General features: G+C 40.6%; 2 protein-coding genes across 2 annotated transcripts; both read right to left on the bottom strand.

The window, feature by feature from the left end:
- Positions 1-37: 37 nt before the first annotated feature.
- On the bottom strand, positions 38-1912 carry LOC130547347 (myosin-7-like). Its single transcript, XM_057323226.1, is given in 6 exon segments — positions 38-727; positions 860-994; positions 1075-1115; positions 1118-1166; positions 1236-1336; positions 1439-1912. Coding segments are annotated over 6 exon segments (645 nt in total). The 5' UTR covers positions 1737-1912; the 3' UTR covers positions 38-706.
- A 3746-nt stretch (positions 1913-5658) lies between these two features.
- On the bottom strand, positions 5659-15177 carry slc22a17 (solute carrier family 22 member 17). The gene is made up of 10 exons (XM_057323220.1): positions 14580-15177; positions 13526-14113; positions 11861-11964; positions 11629-11783; positions 11141-11306; positions 9582-9697; positions 9348-9456; positions 8878-9101; positions 8332-8443; positions 5659-7351 (listed from the first exon to the last, which is right to left on the bottom strand). The coding sequence occupies exons 2-10, from the start codon at positions 13979-13981 to the stop codon at positions 7075-7077; spliced, it is 1719 nt and encodes a 572-aa protein (XP_057179203.1). The 5' UTR covers positions 13982-14113; positions 14580-15177; the 3' UTR covers positions 5659-7074.
- Between the last annotated feature and the right edge of the window lie 1022 nt (positions 15178-16199).

The raw sequence follows: 16199 nt of genomic DNA, 5'->3' as shown, positions 1-16199 counted from the left end.
TGTTTTGTATGAAGTTCATGAATTTTGCAGCAGAATCTACTGATATCTCGGAGGACAATATCCGATATCCACTTGAAGTCTCTGATTGTGGTTGTAAAGCATTTGTTCATGATTTTCCATAGTCGGGTAAGTGCCGGTTTCAGAGCTGTCACGGCCGTAACGGAGATGTGTCACGGGTGTAACATTGTTTTTTCCTTATGAATGCAAACACATTTATTAAAACAAAATCAATATTTCTTGTTATATAAAGAGCCATCCCTTCTCCATTTGTTGCGTGTTATTGCTTTTGGTTTGTGCATTTTAATTCACAGAATTTCAGCAAAGCTTCCTGTCTCCCAAAAACGTGTCTTTTTTTGTCACGTCCATAACACTTTAGGAATTTTTTCCTTTTTTAAACAGAAAACTCGTGCATATACTGATTTTTTTCTGATATCTGCACTCTATTGTTAGGGCTGTAGAAAAATATAAACAGATGGTTCAATATATTGGTAACAAATTAATTTTCTGGGAATTTAAACTTCAAGTTTTGACTGCAATTGTCACATCCATAATGCTGGAATTACCCAACAGGTTTAATTTTAAAATATGCCACACACCATAAGAGAAGTTTCGTTTGCACGCTTTATTCTACAGAACTACAGTACAGAGAGGGATTCTAGAAGTTCACAGAGTCACACCAAACAAGTCTTTCAGAAAGAGGAGAGCTTTACTCTTCATCATGCCCTTTCTGTGAGAGAAAGAAAACCCAACAACGTTAGTCCAATTTACTTGGAAGAAACACTTAAGCGGACAGAATATTTGAGCGTTTTAAGACAAATAATAATACAGTATTAAATAGAAAATAAGGAAGATGACTTACCTTTGATCCTATATCACGACTCTTAGCTCTCAGCTTGTTGACTTGAGCTTCAGCAATATCAGCCCTCTCCTCTCCTTCATCCTACTCATGCTGCAGTTTATGGAACTTGGTAAGATTATAATTGGCCTGTTCCTCCTAATATAGAAACACAGCACACATAATTGTTGGCAAAAAATAATATACAAGCTAGAATATACACACAAATTTGTACTTACCGCTTCCTCAGCAGATCTCTTGTAGGACTTGACCTTTAAAGTTTGTCCACCAGGTCTTGAAGACGAGCCAGATTCTTGCGATCCTCCTCTGTCTGTTAAAAGAATTGTGAACATTTTTTTGGGTAGTTTGAGAATGGCAAAATTGGGTTTAAAAAAATTACCTGGTAGCATTCCTTGATGCGTCTCTCATATTTACGGATTCCTTTCACAGACTCGCTCGCCTTCCTCTGTTCTAGTTCCACCTCATTTTCAAGCTCTCTCATGTAACAAAACCTAAAATGATTTAAAATTTACCAGCTTTTAAACATCATAGTCATAATTCTAGTCAGATTCATAAAATGTATAAATACTGAGTTTTAACTAACCCTGGCTTCCAGTTTCTGGACCTGCTTCTTGCCACCCTTCATGGCGATCTGCTCAGCTTCATCCAGACGGTGCTGCAGGTCCTTGATGGTCTGCTCCATGTTCTTCTTCATACGCTCCAGATGAGCACTGGTGTCCTGCTCCTTCTTCAGCTCCTCAGCCATCATGGCAGCATCAGTGATCGTCTTCTTTGCTTTTTCTTCAGCATTCCTGCACTCCTGCACCGCCTCCTCCACCTCAGTCTGAAGCTGAGAATTGTCTCCCTCTAGCTTCTTCTTCTGATTCAGCATCTGATTCATAGGTTTTTATCAGGTATTCTATACATATCCAATAAAACTGTAAAAGGAAAGGTTTGTGAGAAGTCTGAAACATATGTTGAAGATTGTGGATAAATGTATGTAACAAAACAAAACTTATGTAACATCAACATTTTGGATATTAAATAATCCTTCAAGATCAGATTTTGTGGTTTGGTCCATTTACCTTTTCGATGAGATCAATACAGGCCAGCAAGTCCATGCCGAAGTCAATGAACATCCACTCAATACCCTTAGTAACCTTAGTAGCACTTTAAATTTTTTCTTGACTACCAGCAGGCAGTATATGTTTGCTAGGGATGCACCGAATGTTCGGCCACCGAATATATTCGGCCGAAAATAGCAAAAAACGCATGTTCGGTATTCGGCCGAATATGTGAAATGGCCGAATAATTTTACCGAACATGACTCGAGAAACGATCAACTAGCAACCAGCGCAGAGAGAGAGAGAGAGAGACGTGCGCTTTATTAATGCCGCAAACATTTTGGCAGTGTGTGTGTGGAGCATTTTAAGGTGTCAGAGAAAGACAAAGCACGGGACTTGCCGCACGGAAGTAAATTTCCGAATGAAAGCGTCTTTACCGGTCGGTAACTTGTGGCTATTTCAGACGGGAGCGGGCTGTCTGACAGTAGCCCCGCCGCTCGCGACATCCTTTGACATCATACAGTGGTCGCGCGCACACAGTTCCCTGTACTAAACAACTTGTCAAAGTATGTTCTGTGCATCCCGGCCACGAGTGCACCAGAGAACAGTCAGCTTTTGTGGGCGGAGTTTGCAGGAGAGACGTGAACTGATATGGTTGTCAGTCAGCATCAGTCAGAATAGCTTGCGTTCGATGTTTTTTTTTCTTACAATCATTTTGCAACGTAGCCTATAATAATCCAACAGTTTTAGTTTATTCGTATTTTTAGTTTATAGGCCTAATGTGGAATGACACTTTTTAATGAAGTGTTTTGTTGTAGGGGTACAGAGTAACTTACATTACATTCTTTTACCAGTCAGTTATAGGCCTAATTAATATAGGCTATTAAATTTTTTGTTTTAATGTATTTTGTTTTGCTCAATTTTATATTAAGTTGTATTGTATTTTATTGAAAAGCAAGACAAATTTTTAAAAGCAAATTTTGACTATTCAGTTTGTGCAATAGTGAAAAAATAGCTTAATAAATAGAAGAAATGCAAAAACCATATTCGGTGTTCGGTATTATTCGGCCTTCGGCCAAGTGTTTCACATCATGTTCGGCTTCGGCTTCGGCCAAGAATGTTAGATTCGGTGCATCCCTAATGTTTGCTTACATCAAAGATCTCAAATCCAACAATGTCCAGCACACCAATGAAATACTGGTGTGGCTGCTTGGTGTCGAGGGATTGTTTGATTTTTACAACCATCCAAAGAAACATCTTCTCATAAACTGACTTAGATAAAGCACCAGTGGCATAGTACACCTGTCAAGTAGAGATGGTAAAGTTACATCTTGTAAAATGTGTCTTCCTCACAAAGTGTGTTTTGATGATATGTTCACAGTATGATAATGATGCCATGAAGTTGTTCCCACCTCTTGGACACTTTGTCCTTTGGTGACCCACTCGTTTCCTACTTTGACTCTTGGATGGCACAGAGCCTTAATGAGATCAGCAGAGTTCAGGCCCATCAGATAAGATGATTTATCAGCATCCGTCATCAATAACAGAAGGTGGTTGAATGAATCACCGTCAACAAGCAGCTACAAGTTACATATCAGCATTTTATCATAATAAAATGATTCTCCACTTCAAATAGAAAGGGAAAGAGTGGTTTATATGCCAGTCAGTAGTTATACACCCTGCTGCCTCTATAATTACTCTTTTTCACATTTCAGAATACTAGTAAAGCCACCAAATCTTAAAACAACACTTCTAATACGTTTCATTTATGCCAAGGTACAATCATCAATTTGAGCATAAAACTTCAAATCAAAAGGTTCTTAAAGTCACGACAAACATAACTACAGTCAAGTCTAAACATTTCTGTGTTAGTTTACACCTTATTAAGCAGAATCAGACTCACGTGATGAGAATAGACTGGTTCTCTGTCTGTAAAGGACAATATAAAGGATATGAAATATGACCTGAACAATGACATTCTGACCATGTTGATTTGTGTTGAGTAGACGCACCTGACAGCATGTACTGATAGGCGTTGTCAGAGATGGAGAAGATGTGAGGAGGAGCTTCACTCCTCTTCTTTCCTCTGCAGGCGACGACAACTTCAACGCTCTTTGATGTTAAACAGCACAGCGGGCTCGTGCAGGAAGCTGAACATCGCCATGTCCTCGATTTTATCTAACTTTGGCGGTTTCTGAGGATGAACATCAGCTTCATAGTTACCATCTCTCAAAAACAAATATGAGATAAAATATTCAAACCTACAAGTTCATGTTGATTCTAACAATGCACACAGATTAACTTCAATTTACTTTGCCATGAGAAGTCTCGCAGGTGACTTTGTCACAGTCTCGACTGATAATGAATCCTTTTACATATTCCTCTTCAGGGTCAGGGACAAAACATTCTTACTTCATGTCAAAGGGGCGAGTTTGGGCCTCCAGACGTTCCTTGTCTGACTTCCTGAGATACGGAGCAGCAGGCCCAAACTCCTCCATTAGAGCATCCCCCATCTTTCACTAATAATAAATAGTAAACGTGTAAAAATGTAAAAAAATCATCTACATCTTCTGCTCCATTAATCCGTTCAGATTTGAGTCAAACCAATCATATGCACTGGTCATTCACATCGTGGTCATATCCCTGCCAACTGCTGTCCCATAATGACAATAATAATGCATTCTTCATGTGCCATTTGTATCCAAAATAACTGTTGTAAGCAAACCATTTGTTAGCCAAGAAAACAAATGGAAATGTATATATTTTTGACCTGTAATGGTTTGTTACAAGGCGACAGAGGTAAGTAGTCCTAATAAAGTAACTCTTGAGATCGAGTTGTCTGTCTTTCACGGTCTCTCTCTTAATACACCAACAACATCCACAGTGTTGAGTTTATGTGGAGTCGTAGACTAAGCGGTTCTCATTGGTTAAGGACTTTAAAGCTAAGCAACACACAGCAGTTAAGTTTAGATAGTAGATAGAATTCATTCATTTTGATGTTGGTAAATTAGAGAAGAACCCATTCCTAAAGCTCAACACAGAAGTTTCAAAGTCACAGCTTCAGATGTCTGTCATAGTTAGCACAGGCTCAGACACGTTCAAGGTCAATCAGCCACAGATGAAATAAAGACCCGGCTCACAGCCACATTCTTGTCCGAACATTTGTCCTTGGGTACAAAGATAACCCGTGACATTCCTGGAAAGTGACGCCGCAGGTTAAGCCGCAGACAGTAGCACATCCATGTATGTGTAGAACACTTCACTGAAAGATAAATATAAATGAAAGAGGGATGGATGAATGACATTGTTTTATTGCAGTGATGAATGTATAAAGCATTGCTCAGTCTATCACAAGACAAGCTGTGAATCTGCTTTAGAGGGGCTATCATCTTTCTGTAGAGTCAAACGTTTGGTTGCCTTCCAAACAATGCTGCTTATGTGAGCCTCTGTTAACAGCATCATTCACTGCTGAAGTTGAACTCATAAAATCCAGTTAGCCATTTTGGTTTTATTTGCAGGTATGATAGACATTATGACCAACACATAGATCAAAAGCATTCAATTCATTCATTGTGGAATGAAAGTTATTACATTCACTATTGTCCAAAAGGTTATTATTAGAACTCAAGTGTTTGCCAACAGACATGTGCCAATTAAAGACAAATAATGAAACACCAAGTGAAGACAACAGAGAAGTAAAGGTCAAAGCGTTCAACAAGGTGCAGGTGTGCAACAAGTGAAATGTGCCGGGCAAGAATCTCATAAGAAAGATTACTCTTTATTGACCCGCTGGATTAACGGTTTTGTCTAACATAAATAATAATAATGGTGATGACCTTGAGAGGTTTCCAGAATCAGCCGCTGCAGTCCAGAATTGTGTTATGGTAAATATGGTCATGGTCACATGATGGGCCACAAGTGACACGAAAGAACAATAATCTTTGAAAAATACGAACCGTTATAGTTTAGAAAGATTCTGAAAGAATATATTTACGCTTAATGGATCTGGAACATGATGATCGTAATAACACAAAACACATGACCTGTAAACAGCTGATCTAATTTTAAGATTGGTCAAAGATTTATTTATATAAGCACAGCATTTTTTTGTTACTTCATTACTTTGTAATTCTTGAGCAATCATCATTCATCTCACAGCTATTGTCCTTGATTATTATAGGAGTAGTCACAATCAGTAAAATTACTACGAAGTGCAATTTAAAGAATCTTAACAAGAGTAAGCGTCATAACTCATAATCCCGTAATCCTTTTTTTCATAATCGGACTGAAAATGCAACAGGCAGAGGCAAAACAGCATCAGATATAAAATGCAAATAATCCAGACAGTGTCGACACTCAAATGATGTTTTGTTCACCTGGATTTGATATTTAAGTGTTTAGAACAAGAGAAAAGGAATATTTCAGGTTCAACACATGACAGCATGGGTGGTAGAGGTCTTTAACGGAGCAGAGGGTTTAAATGCTCAATCCGAAGCTCAATTTTGTTGTTTTATGAACCTCTAGTTGTCTAGATCATCATTTTTGGGCAGAATTACTATTGCAGGTAGACAAACATCCAGTTTTGCATTGCTGACACAACTTTCTACAAACTGAGGGATGTCACAGAGGTTGCATTGTACTGAAACTGGGATATTCCTTTGTGCTTGAAACAAAGAGGGTTGTGGTGAACATGAGAAATCATTCTGGCTTCTTGCATCATTCCAGCATTGTCTTCTCTAACAATTCTCAGAGTCCTCCATTCATAGCAGCCACTTGTTAAAAAACTACAAGAGAACACAGTCCTCGTCTCTTCCATCTCGAGTGAGAACTTAAACCTGTTTTGTGTCAAAAGACGATAAATACATTTGTGTGACCACTGAGATTATTTCAAGCCCTTGCCCGTGTGAAGTTTGATATAACTAATATGCCACTGAATGCTACATGGATCAGTCTCAAGTCTAAGATGTACACCACTGGCACTGCACGCAGACGTCAAGAGTGTTTCCGTTCTCCTGCTGTGCCACAGAGCCGGTGTCGCTCTGCAGTTCCTAACCCTTCACCCCTCACACTTCAGGATGGAGTCCATGTGCACCAACTCCACCGATACGTGTTAGGACTGACTACAAAGGTAAGAGGACGATGCCTCAAATACTGTGCGTGGTTGAAGCAGGACAGCTAGGTCTCTGGATTGGGAGTAGCGAGAAGAGGAACGTTATCCCTCCTCCTTCGGACCAGCGGAGGACGTCTGTACTGTTCTCCGTCGGCCAGTGTCTGTGGAAGGGGTTTCCGCTTGCTCTCTGGAAGCAGCAGGATGGAAAGAACCGCCAGCAGAGCCAGAGACGAGTAGACCACGTGATGCAGGAAGTAGCCGTAGTGATTACGCAGATCCATCAGAGGAGAACTCAAGCGGCCCACGCAACCCAGAGCCATGACAGCTCCCACCCCACTTCCCCTGCAGACACAAGAACGATAGTTACAACCACGTCACTTACCGCTCATGTCTCAAAGGGGTAGTTTACCTAACAAGAAAAGTTCGGTCATTTATTCATGTGGTTGTAAATGTGTATGTGAGTCTTTCTTCAGCGGAACACAAAAGATGATATTTTGAGGAATGTCTCAGTGGTTTTGTGTTCATATAATGGAAGTCAACGGAGTTCAGTGTCGTTTGATTATCGACATTCTTCAAAATATCTTCTGTTGTGTTCTGAAGAAGAAAGAAACTCATACAGGTTTGACATGACGTGAGGATGAAGAAATGATGAAAAATATCATTTTCAGTGAACCATGGCTGTAGTAAACCATAACACCAGTTGCAAACATAGCTTAGAAAAGTTATCCACGCCTTATTCTAAAGCAGTGGTTCTCAACTCTGGCCCGCGAGATCCATTTTCCTGCCGAGTTTAGCCCCAACTCCGATATAAAACACCTGAACAAGCTAATCAGCGTCTTCAGGAATAGATGCGTTCAATTTAATGCGGCGATATGCCAAACAATCTGCGCAGCCCAACATTAAGTTGAACGCGTCTGTTCCTGAAGTCACTGATTAGCCTCTTCTGCTGGGCTAAACTCGGCAGGAAAATGGATCTCGTGGGCCAGAGTTGAGAACCACTGTTCTAAAGGATGACTTAAGCGTCTCAGTATTTTTAAATCACTAATAATAACAATACATTTCAGAACAAAAGGCTCAGAGAGGTGCTTCAACAAAAAAAACTTTGTTTACAAAACCAAAACTTTGTTTACTTATTGATCAACAGCGCACTTGGCCACATTTCGACGAAATTTACAATTTTAAAATACAGTGTGCACACTTCACAAGTACAGGACCAACAGGTGTTCATGAAGCATGACATCTGACGATGAACTATTCTGCTTTTTGTAGTAAACATAGCCAGGTGTGTTATTAATAAAGCCTCACGGGTATAGCTTGTTCACCTGATGATAGTGGGCATGACTTCAGCGGTAAACAGAATGGAGAGCGAAGCGGCCGCCTGGGATGAGAACAGACCCAGAATAGAAAACACCGTCATGGCTGACTCGCTCAAATCTGCAGGGACACAAATTCATGTGACTGTTAAATACAGTAAAGCCAAATACCTTAACGATCAATATCAAGTCTGCCCAGATTATTATTTATAATACCTTCAAAAACAACACACCGAGTCTCATTCATTTGTGAACACAAATGTGAGAAACTGGTTTCATGCACTGGGTTGACGCACACATTTTTGAATTATGCCAAATAACCAAAAAAACACTTTTGTTGAAACAAGGGTAAGAAAGTGCAAGTGTACACACAAGAACTTTTGATTCACACATAATTCAAAGACCTGTAACCACCACCATTTGCCTTTGGATTATGTACAAGGATTGCTCTCGTTTCATCATTCTTACCACAAGATGGCGACACACAGCACACCAACAAACACTCAACAAAACAAACTGCCCAAAGAGTGAAGGTGAAAACAATGTTCCACTTACAGTTCATAAGTCCGAGCAGAATAAGAGAGGCTATTCCAGTCAAGGTCATGGCCAGGAGAAGAATTCCACGACGACCCCATCTCTCCACCGTCGCCCAGAGCAACAGCCAGGCCCCGCCCCCCGCACACACAGACAGCAGGTAGGTCCAGTAGAAACTGGGGGTGGTGCCCTTGACGTCTCGTCTGAAGGAGCTGTAGCAGTGACTGATGCCGTGAGAGATAAATCTGACGACAGACACAGTTCAACCCTTGACATTTATATTTCAAGAAATGTGTGAGCATAAAAGTTAAAATGTAACTGAACTACAACCGACTAAAGTCTGAAATGAGACGTCACCACTAGATTAACCACTTATAAACAATACTTATAAAATCTGATGTTCTGCTTTATGAAGAACAACGTTGTGACTGCTAACGTCAAGGATATCTGACCATTTCAACACATTAGTAAGTTCAACAGAAATGACTTACGAGGTGAAGCCCAACACACAGAGGTTTTTCCAGATGTTTCTGCTGTGTAACAGTTCTGGTAATGACAGGCGTGGACGACCAGGAGACGAGAACGAATCCGTGTCCAATTCTGTCAAACGAGAAATGCTTTTTGAGAAATAAAGAGAACATCCACAGGAAGAGCTGCTTCTAAATCACTCCGGTGATGTTTAGCCCCATCTGAGCGTCCACATGAATACATAAACGAACACTGACCCGTGAAGCTGTCGTCATCTCTCTGTCGCTCATTCCGTTCACTGAAGGAATTCATGTCTCCTGTCCTCTCGGAGAGCAGAAGCCAGCGTGGTGATTCTGGAAACACCCCTGGAATACTGAACACAAATACATCTTTAAAAACGTCATTAAAGTGCGCAAAGAACATTTGACAGGGTAATACCGTCATCTGATAAACTAATGACTGAACTAACGACGGCGCTGTGGTGTTAGTGGGATGGTCTGGTAGCCATAGAAACAGAAACAATTCATCATCACTGGGGAGCGTTAATGTGCTGGAGCTCACTGGGAATTTTGAATCAATATTTCTGAAAATATAAAAACAATTCTAAATCAAATAAAATCTGACAGCAGACGTCTCAGAGACGCAGACAATAGATAAGAAAAAAAAAAACATCTTGCAGATGTAAATGCAGACATCAAATAGAGATCTCCCAGATGTACAGTTTACATCAAAAGTTTACATCCCCCATTGCAGAATCTGGAAAAAGCTGAAAATTTGGGAAAAACAAGAGGAATTTTGAAAAATTAAGGTTCATTTTTTTATTTAGTCCTGCCCTGAACAAGTTATTTTACACAAGAAATGTTAACATGAAGTTCACACCAAATAATAATAACATAAAAAGCCCTGGTCAAAAGTTTACATCCCGCTGATTGATTGATACTGTATGATGTCACCTGCACAATCAATAAGAGTTTTGATGTTTTATCATAGTTGTTTAAAGGCTTCTTGTCCCGAGTACAAGAAAAATGATCCAGGTCCTCCAGAATCTTTGCTTTTTCATCATTTCTGTATATTTGACTCGTGTCCAGCAGTTATAGTTTGATGTCGAGATTCATCTGTTTACATTGAGGACAATCAAGAGACTCATACACAACTATTACATTAGATAGAAACATTCAGTGATGCTCATGAAGCCAACCCGGTTCATTTAAAGTCAGGTGGGTGTAAACCTCTCACCATGTTTTTTGGTGTAAATTGTTATTGTTTTGTTCATATATTTATTTTTTCATTTAGTAATGTCTTTCAGAAGCTATAAAAATACATATATGTGTCTCAGGAAATGAAATATAAACAATTTACACCAAAAAAAATTTTCAGAGGTTTACACCCACCTGACTTTAAATGAATTATTTTCCCCAAATTTTCAGCATTTTCCAGATTCTGCAAAGGGGAATGTAAACTTTTGACTTCAACTGTATGTGTGCTACCAGGGCAGCATGTAACTTCTGAATGTTGTGTTATTATTTAAACCTTCGGTGTAATGCTAAAGTTTAATTGCGTTTCAAGTATATCAAAATTGTTCATGCTGATTGTACTTATCTACTAAATGTCCAAATGTAAATTAAATTCTAAAATGAACTCAATATAAATGTGTCACTTTAGAATTATGATAAAATGGCTCTTTGAGAGAGAATAACACCCGAAGGGTAGAGTAACTGTAAAGGCTTCGCAATTTTGAAGGATCTACAAAAACTGAAATGAAAAAATGAATGCAAACAGAACCACTGCTACACCTCACAGTGTAAAGTCGACTGACCCATAGCAAAGAAATAAAGACAACGGAGCGGCTCCCGTTCCCAAGAGACCCCTCCAGGAGTGACACCCGAGGGCCACGCCCAACAGGAACAGTTCACCTGCAAACATCATCAGGCCGGACATCATCGTCGCCAACAACCTCAGAGAAGGATCACAGAGTTCCACACCTAAAATTCAACAAGCAAAATAAAACACAAACCGTTGTTTTGTGTTAACCCAACATGCATCAGTAAAACAAGAGCTGAAGAATGCGTTTATACAGATCACACATCTTTCTTTGCTATTAAAATCGAAATGTTTTTCATTTGACTGATTTCTGCTACTGTGCCTTTAAGAACTCCACATGAAATATAAATAAGCAACGGCACGTTGTACTCATGCGCTGTGGTTTTCCTGGCCCACCCTTACATAACCTGTAATCACCACGGCACGAAACAATGTATCCAGAGTTGACAGTCTGTGCGCGCATTCCACCCGTGTCTGACTTACGTGTGACGTACAGCGTGATGTAAACGCCAGCGCTCGCAGCAGCCAGACAGAATCTCATGGTGATGAAGACAGGCGGAGACGGCGAGACACAAACCAGCACTCCAAAAACCACAGTGAGCATCAGAGAGACCAGCAGAGACTTCTGTCGGCCTAATCTAGAAGTAAACCCACCAGCCTTCAATAAACATTTGAATTGGATTGGAAATGATAACACAGACAGAGGCTTTCTTACCGGTCAGACATGTAGCCCAAACCCAGACTGCCAGTAAGGACACCCAGAATGAAACAAACCTCCTCTACTGGAACCAGCCAGTACTGCGTACACACCAGATCCCACTGAAACAAGAGCAGGCCGGATCAGCTTCAGCACAGACAGCGGCGGAAACACTTCAAATCTTCATTTCAAATCAGCATTGTGGTCATTTCAGTGCAGTTTCTGTTGAATTTCAACCAAATCCAACCACAGGAGTGACACAAAGTCATCCGACAGCGATGTGAAAGACAGACAGCATGACAAGACACCTGACAACTGAGAAAAATCCGGGTTAGCATATAAAAAACAAATCATTTTCTGTGCAGTATTTGAGATTTGAACAAGTACAGAGCATCTTTTCTGTTCTTTTCGCCCGTTTCTTCCGTTTTCGTTTTCTGCAAATAGAAAGAAGACTTTTAGTTGAAATTTGGGAGAAAAATATTGCGAGAACGTTTTACCCAAACACATACCGATAAAGAGTACGTTTTCTCTGAAATGATCTTAGATTTTTTTCCGCGGCTGTTTTTAGTAACGGTGCCATTCAAAAACATCCTGCGCTCATAATGAAACAACTACAGAGGCGACCAGAGAATTTTTTTCTCCCAGGCTAAACAGGATAGTGTTACCCCAGAAAAAATTCTTCCATCATTTCTTCATCCTCATGTCAAACCTGTGTGACTTTCTTTCTTCACAGAACACAACAGAAGATATTTTGAGAGCTGTTGAGAATCAAACTACACTGAACCTCACTGACTTCCATTGTATGACCACAAAACCATTTCTCAAAATATCTTCTCTTGTGTTCCACCGAGAAAAAGTCTGATCGACTGATCATCCAGCCCAGGCGATCTCCGTCAACAATCCAGAGCAAAGATGGACCCTTGTTATTTTAATCCTAGCACTCACTTTAGTTTACTTCCTGTAAAGCTGCTTTGCAACCATGAAACGTTGCGAAAAGCACTACAGTATATAAATAAAATTGAATTGAATTGAAAGACTCACATACAGATTTACACATGACAGAGAATAAATGACAGAATTGTTATTTTGTGGTAAACTTTCCCTTAAATGTGGTAAATCCCCAGCGCTTTGCGGCAAATTTGGGGTTTGAACAGTGTGCCTATTGAGTCTTTCAGCTCACAAACAGCTTCTTGAGGTTCAGCGTGTAACGAGATGAAAATATTTCAAGCGTTGCATTTCTGCTGCAGTGTTTTAATCACATCACACCCGCATGGAATGCATCTGCTGCAAGAAACCTGCGTCAGGAAGGGACCAAACCGGTTCTACTGTACATCCATAACTTGTGTTCAGGGCGGGGAACCGTCCGGTCTCTGCCCACACTTACTGCACACAATGAACAAACATTATTAACCTTCTTGATCTTTCGCACTGTGCTTGTTCTTGACTAAACAAACGGGACTCGAGGAGAAACTGAGATCTATGCATTACTGATGTTAACACTCATTAGTTAAGTGTTCTGGGCCAAATACAAGTTAAAAGAACTTGAACAAGTTTCTAGAAGCTGGCTTTAGAACTGTCATGATGTCAGCTTGTTGTTTGAGTTGTTTTAAAAGAGACACTTTTCATGAACATTATTACATCACAAGATCACACATAAGGATTCATGAAAGTCCGCCCACCCACCTCTGTGACAATATTATTTCTCAGTCCTTCCGTGACGTTGTAGTCGAAGCCCACGTCGCAGTCTGTCTGACCAGACAGTGTGTTGTTGATCATCACGTCCCGCTTGCACTGACCTACACCTCCGTCTGTCTCTGCTCGCACGGAGACGTTCAGTACCTGAGGGACGGGCGAGGGTCCCGGCAGGCGGCAACGGAAGGGTGACGCCAGGGTCAGCAGCGGGTCAGAGGACAACAGAAACGCCAGGAAGAGGTTGGGCAGTATGGACATGCCGATGAGGAGCCTCTGCCTCTTACGGCCCAGGGCCAGAACCATCACCTCCCCGGTGGGCGGCAGAGCGGGGGGCAGCGGGAGGCTGGACGGGGCGGGAGACGATGGCGTGGGGGAGGAGGGGAGAGAAGGAGGCGGGGCTGGGCAGGGGGACGGCGAGCCCAGCGGGGATGAGGGTGATGTCATCATTTGGCGAGGCTGCAGCACAATCCTCCGGACCCTACTGTACGGCTGCCGACAGGAGAAAGAGAGACACCTGTCTGTGGCTCTCCCTCTCTCTCTTCCTCTGTCTGCCCGAAGATGAATCAAAGAGAGAAAAACCTGTAAGAGAGAACGTTACAGAAGCGTGAAATCAAATGAGGGATGCACCGAGTATTTCTGTTTCAGAAACATTTTAACATCAGACGGATGGATGGACAGAAAAACACAGAGAGACGGCATCTGGTTGGATGGATGACACAAAGACAGATAGAATAGACAGACAGACAAACAGAAAATGACAGTCTTAAGGGTGAAGTATGTTTGATGTTCTTTCTTGAGTCTGTAATTTTCCATATTTTTCTGTAAGTCTAACGAAGAAAGTAAAAGTGTGAGATGATGTTAAAGAGGCCTTAAAGAATGTCTGCCACATAAGTGCAATGACAGACAGAGACACACAAGTCTTGATAAACACACAGAATCATAATACGAGCACGAGCGCAATGCTAAACATCAGTCACGTGTCCTGCCATTTAAATGACTTTATTTATTAAAGATGAACAGATTGATGATGATCAGAGAGTCTCACCGGCGGCTGCTGATGTCTTCGCGGGAGAAACAGTGCGTCTGATGCTGATCTGATGACGGTCTGATCTTACAGCAGAACTCCAGCTGATCCAGAATGATGCTGCTGTGTTTCGGGCTCGTTCGGCCCAGTCCGGCGCATTAAATCCAGCGACACAAAAGCGTCATTCTTTCACTGACACGTGCTGATTTCTGTTCGCCACACATGAACAAACACACGCGCGCGTCACACGAATGTAAATACAGCGACGATCAAACAAACACGAATCCGGTTCCTCCGGCTGGAAGAGAAAAGCACGGGGCGCAAAACTGGCACGACTGGATCCGAGAGTCGCGAGACATCGGGCGCATTCGAGAAACATCGGAAAACTTCGGCGCCTGTACATACCCGCGGCCGCTTGAGGGAGCCATTTAACCTTCTGTTAGTGTCTGTCCACTGTTATGTGAAATAGTAGCTACACACTGTGCAACGATAAACGTTTTAGACAGCAATATGGTAAAATGTTGCCACATCACCTCAGAATGTTTTGAGGAAAAAAGTATCTTGCAGTAAAATCAAAGGAAGAGATCTCTAAACTGCAGCTGATATTAATACAGTGTGCTATGTTTAGTAGAACTGCCTCCAGTAATTCACCATTACAGTCCTCTTAAAAGAGTAAATGAATTTGGACACAGAGTTAGTCTAACTGTAAAAGAAGGAATCATGGGATGGAATGAGTGCACTCGATGATGGAACATCCCAGCAAACACAGAACGTTCCCCTAACGTTAGTTTTTGGTTCCCTTTTGGGTAGTTTTTTGGGAACCAAAAAATAACGTTCTAAGAAGCCTGAAGATAATTAAATGTTTATTCTTCTGTCAATAAAAACCTGCTTTAAATAATGTGTTGAAGTCATTGGTTATTTTATTTCGATATCTATAATGTCTGATGTTGAGGTAGGCCTACACACAGTGTGGTTTTATTAGAAATGATATACTGTGCTGTTTAAATCGAAAATTAGGCTACTTCAGTGATGAAAAAGGAATTATTAGGCTAAAAGAATAATCTTAATGCATTGATTTCATCCTCCATATTGTGTGGGATGATGTATTTTACTTATTTTAATTAGATTAACGTTAGACAAGCGATGGATAAAAACACAGCATGGATGTATTCATTACTGACGTGTAAACGGACCGAGAAAAATATTTTAGGCTAACGTTCTGGGAACGTTCCCCTAACGTTAGTTTCTGGTTCCCAGAAAGTTTTATTAAGGTTTGTTTTTGGTTATCTTTACGGAAATAAAACGTTAGTGGCACACACATTTAGGCCTATAAACTTACACACAATTACACACTTTTTTTTTTTAAGTAAGGTGAATCTAAGCAGCTTTTAAGGTTTTCATTATGCATTAAGAAAGGTGTTGAAACTAAGTTCAAACATTCTACTTCACATCGTTTTCTGCTCTTTCGGAAAGTATGGTAATGTTATGGCCAATCAAATCAGTTATTTGACTTTCAGTGACATGCTTTTTATTTATTTTAATTGGTATTTCACAAGACAAAACAGATTAACGATTATCCCAATTCAGTGACATGCATTATAAATTAAATTATAATAACAAATAATTCATTATTATTACAGT

The sequence above is a fragment of the Triplophysa rosa genome, linkage group LG23 (assembly GCF_024868665.1).
Source record: "Triplophysa rosa linkage group LG23, Trosa_1v2, whole genome shotgun sequence".
NCBI lineage: Eukaryota > Metazoa > Chordata > Actinopteri > Cypriniformes > Nemacheilidae > Triplophysa > Triplophysa rosa.
Note: the sequence above shows the minus strand (reverse complement) of the source record. Positions and strands in the feature narration are given on the sequence as shown.